An 18689-nucleotide genomic window follows, 5' to 3' on the forward strand; every position below is an offset into this window, starting at 1 on the left:
AAAAAAAAAAAAAACTTCCAATCGATGTTTTCTTTCTTCTAAAATCTTCTTTTTTCAGCCCCAAAAAAGGCCAAATAAAAAACCATAATAACCGACGCAATTAAATTTAAAAAAAAATGAGCGCAAAAAAAAAAAAATCCTTCTTCACCCATGGAGAGCTCTGCGCAGACTGAGCCCCCCCTCATTATTTTTAGGGTGAGGGGGAAAATTTTTTTTGGGGGGGGGACATTTAGTATTATTTTTTTTTTTTTAAACAGTGAGCAGCCACAGGCTGCTCACTGTTTAATAGACATGCCCCTACTCGCGGTATAGCAAGTAGGGGCAAAATTTACTAATACTAAGTCATTTTTACTTGTTAGTAAATTTGTCTGAAAGACCAATTTAGGTCTTTCAGCCTTTTGGTAGATAACTCCCTAATACCGTGGGAATTAGGGAGTTATCTACTAAGCGGCTGCAATAGAAGTGCCGAATTTCCGAGGGTGCCAAAGTCCCGAATTGCAAAAATCCCGAATTTCGGAATGCCGAACCAAAAATTTTCCCGATGCACATGCCTTCTGCTCGCCTCCTGCCACTGTATTTGGTGTGGCTGAGCGTTTGACGGATACAGTGGTGCAGGGCCGGACTGGGGATACAAAGCAGCCCTGGAAAAAATATATATGCCAGCCCCATAAGTCAATGCGCCATATATTGTCGCATGTAATATGTAAGGCTATGTCTTGCCACCCCAGATGATTGAGTAAAAAAAAAAAAAAATATATATATAGCTTTTTCTAATATAAAATATTGGTCCTTTCATAGTAAAACGTTTAATTATACAGTAAGCATACTCACATGCAGACACAGACAATGTCACTGACACACACAAGTTCATTGATACACAGCCTCATAGACAAACAATCTCACTGATATACATAAGCTCATTGACATAAAAACACAAGCTCACTCAGTAGCAGACACACACACACATGCAAGCAAGCAAGCTCACTAGCAGGCGCGCGCACACACACACACACAGCTTAATGTAGTGGTTCTGGTGTCTATAGCCTGTTCCTGCAGGCTTTTCAATGTAAACACTGACTTTTCAGAGAAAAGGCAGTGTTTACATTGCTTCCAAGTGACACCTCCTAGTGACATCATGACACACAGACACACACCCACCCACCATGACACAGACACATACCATGACACACACACACCATGACACAGACAGACACATACCATGACACACACACACCATGACACAGACAGACACATACCATGACACACACACACACACTGACAGCATAACACATATGTTTTTTTTAAATATAAATAATGTCCCCCCTCCCTTCTTACCTTTGTTTAGGGAGGAGGGGGGACATTTCTCAATCCCTGGTGGTCCGGTGGGGAATCCCTGGTGGTCCATGTGGTGAGAGTGAACTCTAGCCCCGATCTCCAGGGCTAGAGTTCACTCTCGCGAGATCCGGAGCGTTGCTCCGTGCTCGCGAGAGAAGGACCTGAAGGAGCTGCAGACTGAGCTCCCCCAGGTCCTCTCTCTCTCCCTCCCCTGCCGGCGGCCAGCAAACAGTGCCTGCGGACCGGAGAGGGAGATCTCTGATCTCCCCTCCGGTCCATGAAGGCACATTGCAGGGCTGGCACTTGGACAGGCCAGCCCTGCATTAACCGACAGGGGAGAGGGAGAACTTCGGATTCTCGGGGGGCACTTGCCCACCCCCCCCCCCCTGGATCCGCCAGTGCAGGGATGGCGGCCGCTGGAGGAACTTCTCTGGCGGCCGCAGGGGAAGCTGTGCTGTGTCTGCTCCCCCGCCCTCACGCGCTACTGAATGAGACCGGGGCCGGAATATGATGTCATATTCCGGCCCCGGTCTCATTCAGTAGCGCGCTGGAGAGCAGACACAGCACAGCTTCCCCTGCGGCCGCCAGGAAAGTTCCTCCAGCGGCCGCCAGCACACCCACATGTCTGCCCGGCCCCAGGTGCCGACGGCCCACCGGGAAATTTCCCGGTATCCCGGTGGGCCAGTCCGGCCCTGCAGTGGTGGTGAGCAGGTGCAAGATGGAGAAACACATGGGAGGGCTTGGGGGAGAATAGGACACATGGAGGGTCTGGGGGGAATGAGACACATGGAGGAACTTTGGGGGCGGAGGGAATGAGACACATGGATGGGTTGGGGGAAGAGGAAATGAGACACGGAGGGGTTTGGAGGAGGAAATGAGATACATGGGAGCTGGGGGCAGTGAATAAGATACATGGGATCTGGGAGGAGAGGGAATGAGACACATAGAGGAGCTGGGGGATAGAATGAGATACATGGGGGGTGGGGGGGCGGCAGGGCAACTATCGCACCAGGGACCGATGGTTTCTTGTTACACCTCTGAAGCAGAGGAAAGCCTTTGTTTCCTTGAATCACCTGTCTCATTGGAGCTCTCCCTTGACTCACGTGGATGTGCTATTTGATGTTGAAATTCTAGTATACATTCAAAGTTTGGTAAATATACAAATCCTCTATTTATATATGCATATGTGCAACTTATGATGGCTGGGGGCGGATCTACCTCTGATGCGGTGTGTGAGCAGTGTGTAGTGAGCGTTTGACCTCTCACATTTCATTGTTTTATCTTTACTCATAAAAAAAGGCATCATGGCAAAACTCTGTATGTTTTTCCATAGAGTGAACACAACCTTCATATAAACCACATATTTCCAGCCAGTCGCAATAGTTTTCAGAATTGTTGCCAACCTTCATGCTGCATCATAAATCTGAGGAGCACAGTCTACTAGGCCTACATCAAGACAGGCCAGGCAAAAAAAAGCTTTCATGCTGTTTATACACATTGAAATCATTGGTTCTACGGATATATCAAAGGTTACCGTTTCAGAAATTGGTAAAATACTGAGTTTGCACAGTTGGTACCATTTTTTTTTAGTTTGCTGAACGCTTATGGATTCTACGTAGAGGCTGTCGTTCTATTTATATACATGACATTGATGGCAGGGTCCACATCTGTTTTATTTAAAGGCTGTTTCTGTGTACCAATACAACTTTAAAGCATTTGGCCTTAATTGCAGTATTATTATTTTTTGCATAACAACAATCTTAGCAGACAGCCTTAGCCACAGCCCAGAAACAGACGTCCCTATCAAAGGTAGCCACTGCTACCATTGCTCATCCACCAACCGTACTGATGTCCAGACTGTCCCTTTAAAGACTGCTAGGCCAGGCTGAACATGTGTGGACTGTATGTAGAAACTCTAATTTTATGCATTTACACTCTGACTTCAGCAGTGCAGTGGAATGTATCCCCTTGTAAAATGCTGGTTATCGTAAAAAGGTGGCAAGCTTGGCAGCAATTTTACTTTGCAGTAAATTCAGGCTGACAGCATGTAGCTTCTATCAGGCACCTCAGACGGTGAGTTTTAGCCTCTTTAGATTGCTGGTTATATTATCAGAAATGGTCAAATCCTATGAGCTAGCCAGGTTGGCATCAGCTGAGCCTTCCCACCCATACAGTAACTTGGCCTCTCCCTCTAGGCACACTGCAGTCAGTAGCCCTGTGGCTAGTAACCCCTTACACCAACACACACTAACATTAGCACTTTGACAATGAGCACAAGGTTACAGGTAACTCCTAGTATGTCAGTGAGGTAGGGTCCCTTTAAATGGATGTAGCTTATTTTTTTTGCTACTGATTGGTTAAACATAGGGCTGATCTCCTGTTATTTCACCTTATAGGCTATACAGTGCTGCACACACCACATGTCTCACTGCCCAGTGCCGCACACACTGCACACACCACGTGTCACACTGCCCAGTGCCGCACACACTGCACACACCACGTGTCTCACTGCCCAGTGCCGCACACACTCAGCTCCTGCCAACCGCGCGGCGGCAAACTTGACGCAGGGGGCGTGTCCTGCTGACCCCGGAAGTGCTGGTTGACCCACGTGGTTAGACGGGGCGGAGGGACAGATGAGACTGGGCACCGGGCTCCGATTTGTCGTGTCCGCCGGAGTCAGTGGATGTCAGCCCTCTGCTCGGAGAGACATGGCGTGCAGGGTGCTCAGCTTGCCAGGGAGCGGGGGAGGCGGGTGCAGGAACGGACCAAGCAAAGACCTGAAGAGTGAGGGAAATCTAGGGACGTGGGGGAACTAATATAGAGAGGGCCCTGGTGGAAATACCCCGTCCCCATCGCAAGAGTGGCTAAAAGGTAGATCCCTATCTGTCATACAAATAACACAATGCGGTGACAGCTGTGGATCTACCATTTACCCATCCTGGCAGGGTTATAATCAGCACTGAGCAATGTGTGTGTTTAAATGTTAGTTTTTGTATGGTATTCATTCAAATGGCAACACAACACAGAAACAAACCCCTGTATTCAAAGCAACCACTACACAATTGTGTGTGTAGGTGTGTATTGTTGGCATTTCAAAGCAATTGTGTAGTGGTTGCTTTGAATATTATTATTATTGCCATTTATATAGCGCCAACAGATTCTGTAGCGCTTTACAATATTATGAGAGGGGGGATTTAATACAGTGGTTTGTTTCTGTTTTGTGTTGCGATTTAAATGAATTGTTTGTTTTGGAATGTTGGGGATGTGTGTGTGTGTGTGTGTGTGTATATAAACAGAATAGATATCTTGGCACTCTTCCTCAAGATCTTGAGGAAGACCCGAACGGGTCGAAACGTCGGTCATTTTTTTTTTATGTATCACTTATTGGAATAAATCCTTCTTTATTCACCTAAAAAGTCCTGAGAGTGCATCTCTTGCTTATTTTTCTATATATATATATATATATATATATATATATATATGTGTGTGCACACACTTTGTTACAGAATTGTATTTTTGTGTTGAGATATTCTGAGATGTCATATTCACACACTGACCCACATGCAGACACAAATGCTTGTCATCGTTTAGCCACACTCCTGTTTACTACTTTTTGGGCTTAGGAGGATGGCTTATGCTGGTTGAGGCTGTTTGGATCAGCTTGCACCACCCACGGCTATTTCTATCCCTCCTGCACAGCTCCAGGTATAATACCTGGATAGATAGTAATGGGTAGATTTGAGGTGCCAGCTGGGCGAGAGTCGGATGATAGGCTGAAGAGCAACCACTTACAGAGTTATTTACCAAAGTGTGAATTTCAAACTTTGAGATTTTTTTTTTTCTTCAATTCAGCAATGTTGGCCTCAAATTTGAACTTCACTTTGAATTCTAACTTTAGTAAATTACCTTGTGAAATTGATATTGCATGATGGAGATGAGTGTTTATATAATATGTTTGTAAATTATGCTAATTTGCATAGGTTATAGTTTGCAGTTGTTACAGTTAGGGTTTTAAAGAAATACTCCAAACACCATAACAACTACAGAGCACTGTAGTGGTCATGGTGCCAGGAGTGCAATGCCCCTCCACCTTTGTAAATAGTCAAACTGTTTGTTTCAGACTGGTTTCACTCTTATGTTGACTGCCAGGCACCAGATACTTATATTTGCTCTGCTTAAAAGGAGTTACCTGCCAAAACACCACAAATGAGTAATAAAGGGCCAAATGGAGGCAAAATTCCAGGAGTCGGGTTGGGTGTCAAGTAGGCTATGTTGCTCCAGTCTAGTCAATTGAATCCCATGAATATATATAAATATACCAGATTTATATACAACTTTTTAATATCACTTTAATATTGTAGGTTGGAAGGAGATCTTGAATACATCTGTTGGCATTCTGCAACAAGGTGGAGTGATTGCCCTGCCAACTGACACAATTTACGGCATTACCTGTCTAGCCCAGAACTCCCAGTCTATTGACAACATCTACAACGTGAAGGGACGTAATGGGACCAAACCACTGGCCATCTGTGTGGGGAACATTGCGGATATTTATAGGTTTGTGCTTTTGTTGTTAGGGTTGCCACCTTTCTTGTCTGTGGAAATTAGGGATCGACTGATATTTTTCCTGAATTAATGTCAATGCATATAACAGATGGCATTTTGTGTCGATAGTTGGTTCCGGTAGTCTGTACATTTAAAGTTTTGAAAAAGCAACACAATTTCTATACAAATCTGGCATTAACTGAACATGCTGATGACAATCACACTCCTATCACTCTCAAGCAGTCAGTTCATGCTGGGATTACTGAGATCGAAGCATGTACAGTGCTGCTTTTGATAGGAATGTGGTTGCTAACAGCAATCACACTCCAGTCATTCTCAGGCAACCAGCCCACTAGATGACTGTAGATTATTCACTGACTCATCTCCTGCCTTCAGCTGCGGGTACTCTCAGGGAGAGGTGACCTGAGGTTGTCAAGTGGCGCCTCATTGGCTGGCGGCTGCAGATTTAGGATGCGGTGAGTAAGTTATCTGTAAATTACAACACTGTGTGTGTAGCTTTGTCTAGGTATGTGTCTGTCATTGTGTGCAGTGGTGTATCCTGGTTTTGTGCTGCCCTAGGCAGGACAAAACTCAGGCACCCCACCCCACCCCCCCCGCGCCACCCCCACCCAACCTTTACCCCGTCCCGCATTCTAAATACACACACACACATTCACTGACAGATACGCATACACTCGCTAACAGACACAGACACACTCACACTCAGTAACAGACACACTCACACTTAAATAACAGACACGCACTAACAGACACGCACTAACAGACACGCACTAACAGACACGCACTAACAGACACGCACTAACAGACACGCACTAACAGACACGCACTAACAGACACGCACTAACAGACACGCACTAACAGACACGCACTAACAGACACGCACTAACAGACACGCACTAACAGACACGCACTAACAGACACGCACTAACAGACACGCACTAACAGACACGCACTAACAGACACGCACTAACAGACACGCACTAACAGACACGCACTAACAGACACGCACTCAGTCACTAGCAGACACACACACTCACTAACATACACACACACAGTCAGACACACACTCACACTCAGTAACAGACACACACTCACACTCAGTAACAGACACACACTCACACTCAGTAACAGACACACACTCACACTCAGTAACAGACACACACTCACACTCAGTAACAGACACACACTCACACTCAGTAACAGACACACACTCACACTCAGTAACAGACACACTCACACGCACTAGCAGACACACTCACACGCACTAGCAGACACACTCACACGCACTAGCAGACACGCACTAGCAGACACGCACTCAGTCACTAGCAGACACGCACTAGCAGACACGCACTAGCAGACACGCACTCAGTCACTAGCAGACACGCACTAGCAGACACGCACTCAGTCACTAGCAGACACGCACTAGCAGACACGCACTCAGTCACTAGCAGACACGCACTAGCAGACACGCACTCAGTCACTAGCAGACACGCACTAGCAGACACGCACTCAGTCACTAGCAGACACGCACTAGCAGACACGCACTCAGTCACTAGCAGACACGCACTAGCAGACACGCACTCAGTCACTAGCAGACACGCACTAGCAGACACGCACTCAGTCACTAGCAGACACGCACTAGCAGACACGCACTCAGTCACTAGCAGACACGCACTAGCAGACACGCACTAGCAGACACGCACTCAGTCACTAGCAGACACGCACTAGCAGACACGCACTCAGTCACTAGCAGACACGCACTAGCAGACACGCACTCAGTCACTAGCAGACACGCACTAGCAGACACGCACTCAGTCACTAGCAGACACGCACTAGCAGACACGCACTCAGTCACTAGCAGACACGCACTAGCAGACACGCACTCAGTCACTAGCAGACACGCACTAGCAGACACGCACTCAGTCACTAGCAGACACGCACTAGCAGACACGCACTCAGTCACTAGCAGACACGCACTAGCAGACACGCACTCAGTCACTAGCAGACACGCACTAGCAGACACGCACTCAGTCACTAGCAGACACGCACTAGCAGACACGCACTCAGTCACTAGCAGACACGCACTAGCAGACACGCACTCAGTCACTAGCAGACACGCACTAGCAGACACGCACTCAGTCACTAGCAGACACGCACTAGCAGACACGCACTCAGTCACTAGCAGACACGCACTAGCAGACACGCACTCAGTCACTAGCAGACACGCACTAGCAGACACGCACTCAGTCACTAGCAGACACGCACTAGCAGACACCCACTCAGTCACTAGCAGACACGCACTAGCAGACACCCACTCAGTCACTAGCAGACACGCACTAGCAGACACGCACTCAGTCACTAGCAGACACGCACTAGCAGACACGCACTCAGTCACTAGCAGACACGCACTAGCAGACACGCACTCAGTCACTAGCAGACACGCACTAGCAGACACGCACTAGCAGACACGCACTCAGTCACTAGCAGACACAAACTAGCAGACACACACACTCACTAACATACACACACACACAGTCAGACACACACACACACACACTCACACTCACTAACAGACACACATTCACTAACAGACACACATTCACTAACAGACACACATTCACTAACAGACACACATTCACTAACAGACACACATTCACTAACAGACACACATTCACTAACAGACACACATTCACTAACAGACACACATTCACTAACAGACACTCACACTCACTCACTCACATTAACACTTTTTTTTTACTTCAACCCCCCCCCCCCAGCCTCCTTACCTTTGGGAATGCTGGGGGGGGGGCATCTTTTTTCCCTGGTGGTCCAGTGGCTGCTGCTGGGCGGTCGGGCAGCGCTCTTGGGCGGCTGGCGAGGGAGCACTCCATCTGAGCTGTCTGCTCAGCTCCCTCGCGCGCCGCACAGTGAGGCTGGGAGGCGGAGCCGGAATATGACGTCATATTCCGGCTCCCAGCCTCACCCTGCGGCGCGCGAGGGAGCTGAGCAGACAGCTCAGAGGAAGTGCTCCCTCGCCAGCTGCCCAAGAGCGCCGCCCGACCGCCCAGCAGCAGCCCGGCATGTCTGTTAGCCGCAAGGCTAACAAGACATTTGCCTTGGGCATTTGGGGGGCGGCTTTTTTTGCCGCCCCCTAGAAAATGCCGCCCAAGGCAAATGCCTTGTTTGCCTCGCGGCTAATACGCCCCTGATTGTGTGTATACTGAGTTAAGGTGTGTTTGTATGTAGTGATGTGTGTAACTGCCATGTATAATAGAGGTGGATTTTCTGGCTCCATTTCTCTACCCAATCCCTCAGTTTAATCCGAGGCACTGGCCAGACTGCTTCAATCACTGGCTATGCCAGGTGGCATCACAATTTGTTGTACTAGCTACACTACATGATGTCACTGGTATGCCATTATACTGCAGCTCTGGGATTGTGCTTATTCCATATGGCATTATCTTTGTAGAGTTTAATTGATTTTGGGATACTCTAAAATTGTCCAACTGTTTGTCTGCAACATTTAGGCAATTTACGGTCACCTGGGGATTTAAAATGAGTGCAGGTTCTTTTGGCTAGTGAGTATTTGAACAACAGTGTTGCATGACAGACCACTATTTTTATGTTTCTGTGACCTTGTTATAAATGCAGGTACTGCCAGGTGAATGTTCCAGACCAGTTACTTCATGATCTTTTACCGGGACCAGTTACCTTAGTGATGGAACGATCAGATGGACTTAATAAGGAGCTTAACCCTTTCACTTCTGTAAGTATGTGTATTATGTAGGCTATCAAACCAGCAGAAAGTTGGGTGCCATTAGATTTTATATATTATGCAGATCAGGCATTTTAAAATGTTTTTTTTGTTTGATTTTTAGTTCTGTTTGTATATGAAGCCCTCTTTTGTTTAAAAAAAAAAAAAAAAAATCATGGAGAGGTCTTTAATAAAATGCTAATAATTTATGTGTGTGCACATACACTGATCAACCACCACATTAAAACCACTGACCGCTGAAGGGAATAACACTGTTATAGCAGTGGGATATATTGGGCAGCAAGTTCAGTCGGTTCTTGAATTTTATGTGCTGGAAGCAGGAAAAATGGGCAAGCGAAAAGATCTGAGTTTCTTTGACAAGGGCCAAATAGTGATGGCTGGATGACTGGGTCAGTGCATCTCCAAAACGGCAAGTCTTGTAGAGTGTTTTCCATATTCAATGCTTAGTATCGTTGGCACGTCTGGTCCGATCACACAGAAAGCTACGGTAGCTCAGATTGCTGAAAAATGTAATGCTGTCCACAATAGAAAGGTGTCAGAACACACAGAGCATCACAGTTTTTTGCGTATGATGTTGCGTAGCCACAGACTAGTCAGTGTGCCCATAATGACCCCTGTGAAGTGCCTTCAATAGGGATGTGAGTCTCAGAACTGGATCACAAAGCAGTGGGGAAAAAGGTTACCTGTTGTGATGAATCACATTTTCTTTTAGATAAGGTGAATGGTGCAGGTGCATGTGTTATGTTCCCGGCAAAGTTCTGCTGAGAAGCATTAGGTCCTGTCATTGATGTGGATGTTACTTTCTCATTTACCACCTACCTAGAGATTGCTGCAGACCACTTAACATTCCTTTATGGTAATGGTGTGTCTGGATGGCAGTGGCCTCTTTAAACAGGATAATGCACCCTGACACACTGAAAAAAATGTTCAGTAATAGTTTGAGGAACATGACAAAGAGTTTAGGATGTTGCCCTGGCCTCCAAATGATCAAGATCTCAATCTGATTTGAACATCTGTGGGATGTGAAGGAACAACAAATTTGATCCACAGAGGCCCCACTTTACATCTTCAAGGATCTGCTGCTAATGTCTCGGTGCCAGATACCACAATGCAAGTTCAGAAGTCTTGTGACGTCTATGCCTCGACACATCTTTGGAACATTTCATCTAAACTGTGTTTCCATAGGACTGTGTAGTACAAACAAAAAATCTTGTCCCAGTTACAGAAGTGCAGATATCACACTTTAAAACTGTAATTTAAGGATATTATGGCACTTGAAAAAGTGCAGACACAGGCTACAAAATCAATAAATAATACCTCTTTAGTTTAGAAAAACAGCGCCTTAGAGGGAATATGATAACATTGCACAAATATCCTGGGCCAATACAAACCATTGTCTGGAAATCTATTCACAAACAGGACTATACATGGGTCACAAGGTCCTGCTTTTAGACTAGAAGAAAGAAGATTTAGTCTAAAGGAAAGGTTTTTTTTTTTTTCTTTTTTCGTAAGAATGATAAGAATATGGTATTCTCTGCCTGGGGAAGGTTTTTTTTTTTTTTTTAGCCTGTACAGATGTTTAAACAGCAACTAGATGCATACTTGCAAAAACATATTATTCGATGATAACATTTTTCCAAATGCAGGGTAATAACTTCTTGATCCAAGGATTAATCAGACAGCTGTTCTGTGGTCAAGAAGGAATTTTGTCCTAGTTTGTTGCAAAATTGGAAGTGCTTCAAACTAGGTTTATTTTATTTTGGATTTTTTTTTTTTTTTGGCCTTCTTTTGGATTAACAGCAAAACACAGATGTGAGGAAAGCTGAATTTGATTGACACTTGCCTCTTTTCAGCCCATGTAACTATGTAATTTAGCACTTAGTACATTGTGACAAGCATCTTAAAGAGACCCTATAGTCACCAAAATTATGCAGTTGTGGTGTACAGATCATGCCCCTGCAGACTTACTGCTCAATTCTCTGCCATTTAGGAGTTAAATCACTTTGTTTATGTAGCCCTAGACACATCTCCCTGCCTGTGACTTGCACAGCCTTCCATAAACACCTGTAAAGAGAGATGAAATGTTTAAGCTTCTTTTATTGCATAGTCTGTTTTATATAGATTTTCTTATCTCCTGCTTTAATAGCTTGCTAGGCTGTGCAGGAGCCTCCGGTGTGTGATATAATGTACACAGCAGGAGATAACGTTAAGTACAAGTAAGTTATTACCTGATTGAAAATGAAACCACTTTTTTTCATGCAGACTGTGTCTGTCACAGCCACGGTAGGTGTTACTATGGCCTCATAAATGGCAGAGAATTGAGCAGTGCACTTTCAGGGTTCAATAAGCTAAATATGTGTTTGTACCTATAATTTCCCATTTAAAGGAAAACTTTTTTTTTTTCTTGCTAAATATAAAGGATCACTTGTCATATAGCCTTGCCACGTTTTATTTTGTAATGAAAGATTTGTTGTTGGGCTTTTTTTGCTTTGTTTTGTGCATCTTCTGGCTTACCTTTGCTCTGTGATGATAGCCATCCCTTTTTGGAAAAGTTACCATTTATCTGTGAAGTCTAGGTACCATTTTAAATGTCTTAAACCATTTTAGAGTGCATTTGTGAGATGCTCATTAATTGAGCATGATGTCAGAATTAATGAACAAACACTACTTCTTTAAAGGACCACTCTAGGCACCCAGACCACTTCAGCTTAATGAAGTGGTCTGGGTGCCAGGTCCCTCTAGGGTTAACCCATTTTTTTATAAACCTAGCAGTTACAGAGAAACTGCTATGTTAATAAATGGGTTAAGCCTTCCCCCAAAGCCTCTAGTGGCTGTCTCACTGACAGCCGCTAGAGGCGCTTGCGTGATTCTCACTGTGAGAATCAGTGAGAGCACGCAAGCGTCCATAGGAAAGCATTGTAAATGCTTTCCTATGCGACCGGCTGAATGCACGCGCAGCTCTTGCCGCGCGTGCGCATTCAGCCGACGGGGCGGAACGGAGGAGGATCGGAGGCAGAGAGCTCCCCGCCCAGCGCTGGAAAAAGGTAAGTTTTACCCCTTTTCCCCTTTCCAGAGCCGGGCGGGAGGGGGACCCTGAGGGTGGGGGCACCCTCAGGGCCCTATAGTGCCAGGAAAACAAGTGTGTTTTCCTGGCACTATAGTGGTCCTTTAATACCTGCATGGTTTTTGGTCAGATAAGCTATGTTTCCACTAAACAGGATTTAAAGTGACAATTCAGACCACTGAAGCACTTCAGCTTGCTGGCATATTTCCAGGGGTACCTGTCATGTCAAATACCACTTATTTTAAATGGTAGAGGAATCAAATCTCATTTATACATTGTGATGTGAGAGCAGCAGTAGCTCACGAGAAAGACAGGATGATTTATCGAAGGCGCTTCGGACAAGTAATCTGAGAATGGAGAGAGTGGGAACAGGTACGTTTTATTTACATACCATAAATCCCACATACAATAAGGGGACTTTTAACCTGTTCTTGGAAGCAAGTCTGTGCTTCTCACACAGGTGTATGCAGGAGGAGTGTGTCTTATAGCAGTGTATCACCCACTGACACTATTGATGTTTCAGCAGGAGACAGGGGCAATGAAAATATCAACTTTTTATAGTACTAAAGAAACACTCAATTTTAAAACTGAGTCAATTCAGATGGGAAGAAAACTGCAAACTTATCTGTCATGGCTGGCTCACATTAAGGGTTGATTTCATGTCATCCATGTCCCCATTCACAAAATTGCACCTTTCAAAAGATCTTGGCACTTTTATGAATTCATTTAAGAACATCCATTTGGCAGTCAATCTGACGACTAAGGGCTTCATGATTCACTCCCCTTTACAAATCATTCAGTATAAATGTGAGCTTCCATTGGGAAACATTAGTCTGCTGCTTCCTTATGAGAAGCATTTCATTGGGTGATCACCAATCTAGTCACAGGGTGGAGAAGACTGTCATCAATGGCAGCCTTCCATGGGAGGTTCTGTCTGTTCATTTTTTAAAGTTTATTTATTGCTGCTTTCGATAAATGTACAGATCAACATCTGATTGAATGTATCTGGGAGTTTTATTTCTATATCTGTATTCTCAAGCTTCTTGTGAAATACATACTCTTTAATCTCTTCTCTTGCCTTACAGCTAGTGGGCGTCCGCATTCCTGACCATGCATTCATCAGACAGTTGGCACAATTGTGTGCTGAACCCCTAGCACTGACCAGTGCCAACATCAGTACCCAGTCGAGCACATTAACAATAGAGGTACAGCCACGAATCGAAAAACACTGATCCTTTGGATGAAACAAAGATTCCCTGTTTCTGTTGTTGCAATCTATTTGAACAATGCATGTTTCATTTAAACTTCCAACATATTTCTTCCATTCAAGGTCTGTAAAACATCTCCTCCTTCTAAATAAGCTGGCCCTTTAAGGCTCAAGATTATTAAATTCAAATGTTCTCACATCCTCACTGCATTGATCCAAAGGCCAAAAAAATTCTACTTCACCCAGTTTCCAGTTGTTCTCATTAAAAGGGCAAAATTTAAGTATTCCCTTTCCTCTGAAGTGACTATCTGGGTTTTCACCGGATGTGCACGCTAATACATTTCATATTTCTATGCTAAATATCCTTCTAAACTCTAAAATTCACAAAACTATTTTTGTAATAATAACTTGAACAATGACTATATTCCTTGAAGCGGTGGTTCCCATCCCAGTACGTGAGGCATATCCGCAGTCCAGAATTTAGGCATTTCTCAATTCTGTTTTAGTGGTATATTTCCAGAATCTGGAGTACTGGAAGGGGAACCAATGCACTAAACTTTTAACTCCCTGCAAATTGGCGAAAGAGCTTTAAAATCATTCAACTTTTATTTTTGTTTCGAGATCGTGAAATGGGCCAGTCTATTTTTTTTATTTTTTTCTCTTTGTCTTGTAAACTGTTGAAAGAAAGATAAACTCTCTGCTGTAGTTACAAGACACGTCTCTAAGATTTCTACAATGGTGATGCCATTTCAGGAAAAAACACTCGTAGTTCAATTCCGTGTTTTTATATGACTAATGTTTGTGTATGGTTTAGTGCAGTGTACACAGATATTTATAGTTTGTGTGCTGCACTTTAACATACCTTATCTTTAACGCCTTAAAGGGACACTCCAGTGCCAGGAAAACAATCCGTCCCGGTCAGGTGCATGTGGCTCTGCCCCTCCCTCGCTTTATTGCTAAAGCAAAATTTAAACTTCTGCATTAGAAGTGTTAATTTCTTCCATATTAGAAGAACTTAACTAATCGGTGCCATCCAAATTTATCAGAAATACATATTGCTAATGGTAAAGTGTAATTTTTGTTTTAGTGATCCATTGAGGGTCTGTGCTGTAAGTGCATGGGGGATGTGTCTTTCAAACAGCTGGAGGTTTGACACAGGATTGTGTATGTAACAGTGCCTGCAGTGTACTAGCCCTGTAACTACAACGGGATGTATTGATATTGGTGCTTAACCCATTAAAGACGTTCCATGCCATCCTAAAAATAGTGGGCTCTAATGCCATTCGCATGACAAATGTCCTTTCATTCTAGTGTGAGCTGGGAAATCCATCTGCTAATGTCAGAAGAGGGAATCCCACAGGGTTAGGGTTTGTGTAGAAAAAGGGGTTAGGTTAGGGATGGTATAGGATACATTGTAGGGTTAGGTTTAGGGTAGTTCTAGGTTTTGTTTTGGTTCAGAAGCTGGAGAATTGCTTGTCCTTAATGAGTTAACATCCTTATAGTAAATTCATCTGTGTTGTGTGTATTATTTTTTTCTATTGTTGCTTCTAGGAATTCAAAGACCTGTGGCCAACGCTGTCTCTGGTAGTGGATGGAGGTCCTATTGGAGATGTAGCTAACCCTGAATGCAGATTGGGGTCTACAGTGGTTGATCTTTCTGTACCTGGAAAGTTTACTGTATTACGACCTGGATGGTAAGGTTCCAATAGATTGATGCATTACATGTCCTCTGTGTTGTTTCCAATTATACAATATGTGTGCATGTCAATCTGTTGGTATTTTATCCTGTCACATGTATTCCAGACACTGTAGTTTTTAAAACCCTGTTTAAGTTCCTGCCCCCATGTTAGAAAGCGGCGTAAAAGGTAAATCCCCCCCCCCCCCCTTATTTATTTATTTTCCCCAGCGCCGCCGATCATCAAAACTTGACATTGTCAGCCAATCCAGTGCTTTCCCATAGAACAGCATTCGGAGACTATTGCATATGCACGGCAAAACCCTGTGCTGCGTCAAAAAGCATTGCCTCGAGTAATGTTCAGCGTCTCCATGCGGTGTTGAGAAGCTGAACGCACTGACCCAGGAAGCACCTCTAGTTGCCATTGTTAACACTGCATTTTTCTGAAAAATCAGTTCTTCCATTTAAAAGCCTGCAGGGACATGCTGCACACACCAGAACAACTACATTAAGCTGTGGTTATTCTGGTGACTATAGTGTCCCTTTAAATTCATGCATATGGCCATACGGTATCCCTTAGAGGCTGGAAGGGACATATGAGAGCAGAGATATTGCAATGTCCATTGACTGAGACCTTATAAGGGTAGTGGAAGTTGGCACACACCAGGGACACTTATGCTTTGACTATACCATTTTATGCTTTGACTATACCATTTTACCAAAGTGACACATTACTTCTATTAGGAGATCATGGCATTAGAACATTAGAGTATAAATCTTACTCTATTCCTGTACACCTTTTGGGCATGCAAAACACTTTTGATATAGTTTTTAATCTGGCTGCTACAGCACATGCATTATAATTGCCATGTAGGAGGACCACCACTAGGAAGGGGGGGGGGGAGGAGGGAGGAAGGAAGGGTGTAGCAGGGTGTCCTTTGTGTAAGTTATCTATCTCTGGACAATTTAGCTACAACTCCCTGGAGCCTTTGCTCTACTTGTAAAATGTTATTTGCATGGATACTCTTAGCCTTGTTGTAGATGTAGAAAGTTAAATAACCTGAAATAACTCCTGGTTTGGTCAAAGCTCATTTCAAACTGTGAGGATTTGCAGCAAATGCATGAACGTCAAATGTTTATTTTTAATTTTATTTTGAATATACTGTTTTTGTGTGTGTGTGTGTGTGTGTGTGTGTGTGTGTGTGTATATATATATATATATATATATATATATATATATATATATATATATTAATTATAAAATTTTAATTGCATTAGAATAGGTTAACTCAGCCTGAAGTGTCCCTTTTAATATTTGTGTTTTCTTTCTTTTCAAGTGCTCTGGCCTCTACCTTGGAAATCCTTAAAAACACATATGGCTTATTACCCATTTCGTGACATTTTCGTAATGCTGCTCAAATTGGTTTGGATTTTGGACACCCTCCTTCGAGACCAGAAATATGTACAGACTTCTGAGGATGCATACCTGGCCGTCAAGTAGTTTGAATATCCAAAATGCATTTTTGGGGGGAACTTAATTTGTACAAACGGTGAATTTTCCTTGCTTTAATTTTATGTTTTTTAATTTTGTTGGAAAGGGGAAAAAATGTTTTTTCTTTTTGTGCAAAACTTTTAGGAGAAAAAAAAAAGAAGAAACCTATTCCCCCAACCCCCCTTTTTATTTCTATTTTAGGATAGATTCTGAAATATTTTTTTTTTGGTATTTCTGGACGTGTTACTTTTGCTCTGAAACAGTTTGTTCTTCAGACCTCATTAGGACTTTTTAGATTTAAACAATTCCATCTCTTTACCTTTTGTGTGCTAATTACATAAAGGAAATTCTGGATTAATTTTATTATAATCAACTTTCTGACATATTTTATTTGTCTCGGCTGTAGAACCTCCCCAAATCCAAAGGTTTGGGGGGGAGGGTTTAAACGGCACACAGGTTTCCTCCCACAAATTGCGTGCATATAAAGATCACTACAATTAATTCAGACTGTAGTAGAGGGAACTTTGTGTTCATTTAATGTCCACATGTTTTTTCTTTTGTGGATTAAATGTAAATGCTTGATGACATCACTGAGTTGAGTTTTGGAGCACACTGCTTTATTTAAATGGATTTATTTAGTTGTTGCAAAAGATGTTAGTATTAAAAAAGCAACTCTATTTATAACTTGTTTTTATGATAAATGACCAACTCAGAGGCAGCTAAGACATATTTAAAATAGACATATAAACCACACTTTTGTAGATGTGGATCATATCTAATTCAGGTAGGAAATACAACTTAATATATACATTGTGCTAGCATGATTCAGTTTGATTTTTAGCCAATGCTCCAGACTGACAAAGTGGGCTGCTTTTGCACCAGGGCTACACCCAAGGCAAATCTATAAGCTGGCATATCTAATTAAATTATACCTTGTTATTTCTGTTTTTTAAGGAAAGCTACAAACACAGTTCTTATCTTATTAATAGGTCATGGATACTGGATATGCTTGAGCGCATGCTGGAAGTGATATTGTATGCCTAGGTCAATGATGGGGTATGTTTATTGTTGATACAAACTTCACAGTGAGAGCTTCAATATGTGCTATCTGCCTGCTAAAGGGGAAATGAATGCATATTCTTAGCCATGATTTGTATGCCCTGCATGGCACACTACTGACCTCATCCTCCCGTTATTTATTAAATTTAGCCATTGCCAATTAAAACTCTGATAAAATACTGAATGGGGCAAAATAGGAAATTAACCAACGAGGACAGAATATGTATGTTCTAAATAGTTAATGTGCATGGCATTTTTATTCACTCTGGTAACCATGCATGCCAGTAATTTAAGTTAATATACAAGATTTAAAGTGCTGTACTCTGGTGTATGAGAAGCAAATAGTATAACCCTTTTAGGTGCATACAGTTGTGTATCACTTTGCAATTTCCATTCTGCCCTGCTACCGTTACTTGTCTGGATTCAAGACTTGTCAAGCACAACCTTTGGCATCCTTGCATTTTGTAAATTATGGATCACATTCGTTTGATAGGAAAACAACTAGATATGGGCTTA

The 18689-nt window shown here is 43.3% G+C and overlaps 1 protein-coding gene across 1 annotated transcript; it reads left to right on the top strand.

Moving 5' to 3' along the window:
* Positions 1-3907: 3907 nt before the first annotated feature.
* On the top strand, positions 3908-17312 carry YRDC (yrdC N6-threonylcarbamoyltransferase domain containing). The gene is made up of 6 exons (XM_063454981.1): positions 3908-4119; positions 5697-5892; positions 9553-9667; positions 13826-13945; positions 15499-15641; positions 16960-17312. The coding sequence occupies exons 1-6, from the start codon at positions 3969-3971 to the stop codon at positions 17018-17020; spliced, it is 786 nt and encodes a 261-aa protein (XP_063311051.1). The 5' UTR covers positions 3908-3968; the 3' UTR covers positions 17021-17312.
* The last annotated feature ends 1377 nt before the right edge of the window (positions 17313-18689 follow it).

This window comes from Pelobates fuscus, chromosome 1, assembly GCF_036172605.1.
Source record: "Pelobates fuscus isolate aPelFus1 chromosome 1, aPelFus1.pri, whole genome shotgun sequence".
NCBI lineage: Eukaryota > Metazoa > Chordata > Amphibia > Anura > Pelobatidae > Pelobates > Pelobates fuscus.

What these genes read in the sequence shown, in the direction of transcription:
- YRDC (XM_063454981.1), top strand. Translation starts at nt 3,969, where the DNA reads ATGAGACTGGGCACCGGGCTCCGATTTGTCGTGTCCGCCGGAGTCAGT. An exon ending in AACATTGCGGATATTTATAG is followed by an intron (nt 5,893 to 9,552) that starts GTTTGTGCTTTT and finishes TTATAAATGCAG; the next exon opens with GTACTGCCAGGTGAATGTTC. An exon ending in AGCTTAACCCTTTCACTTCT is followed by an intron (nt 9,668 to 13,825) that starts GTAAGTATGTGT and finishes CTTGCCTTACAG; the next exon opens with CTAGTGGGCGTCCGCATTCC.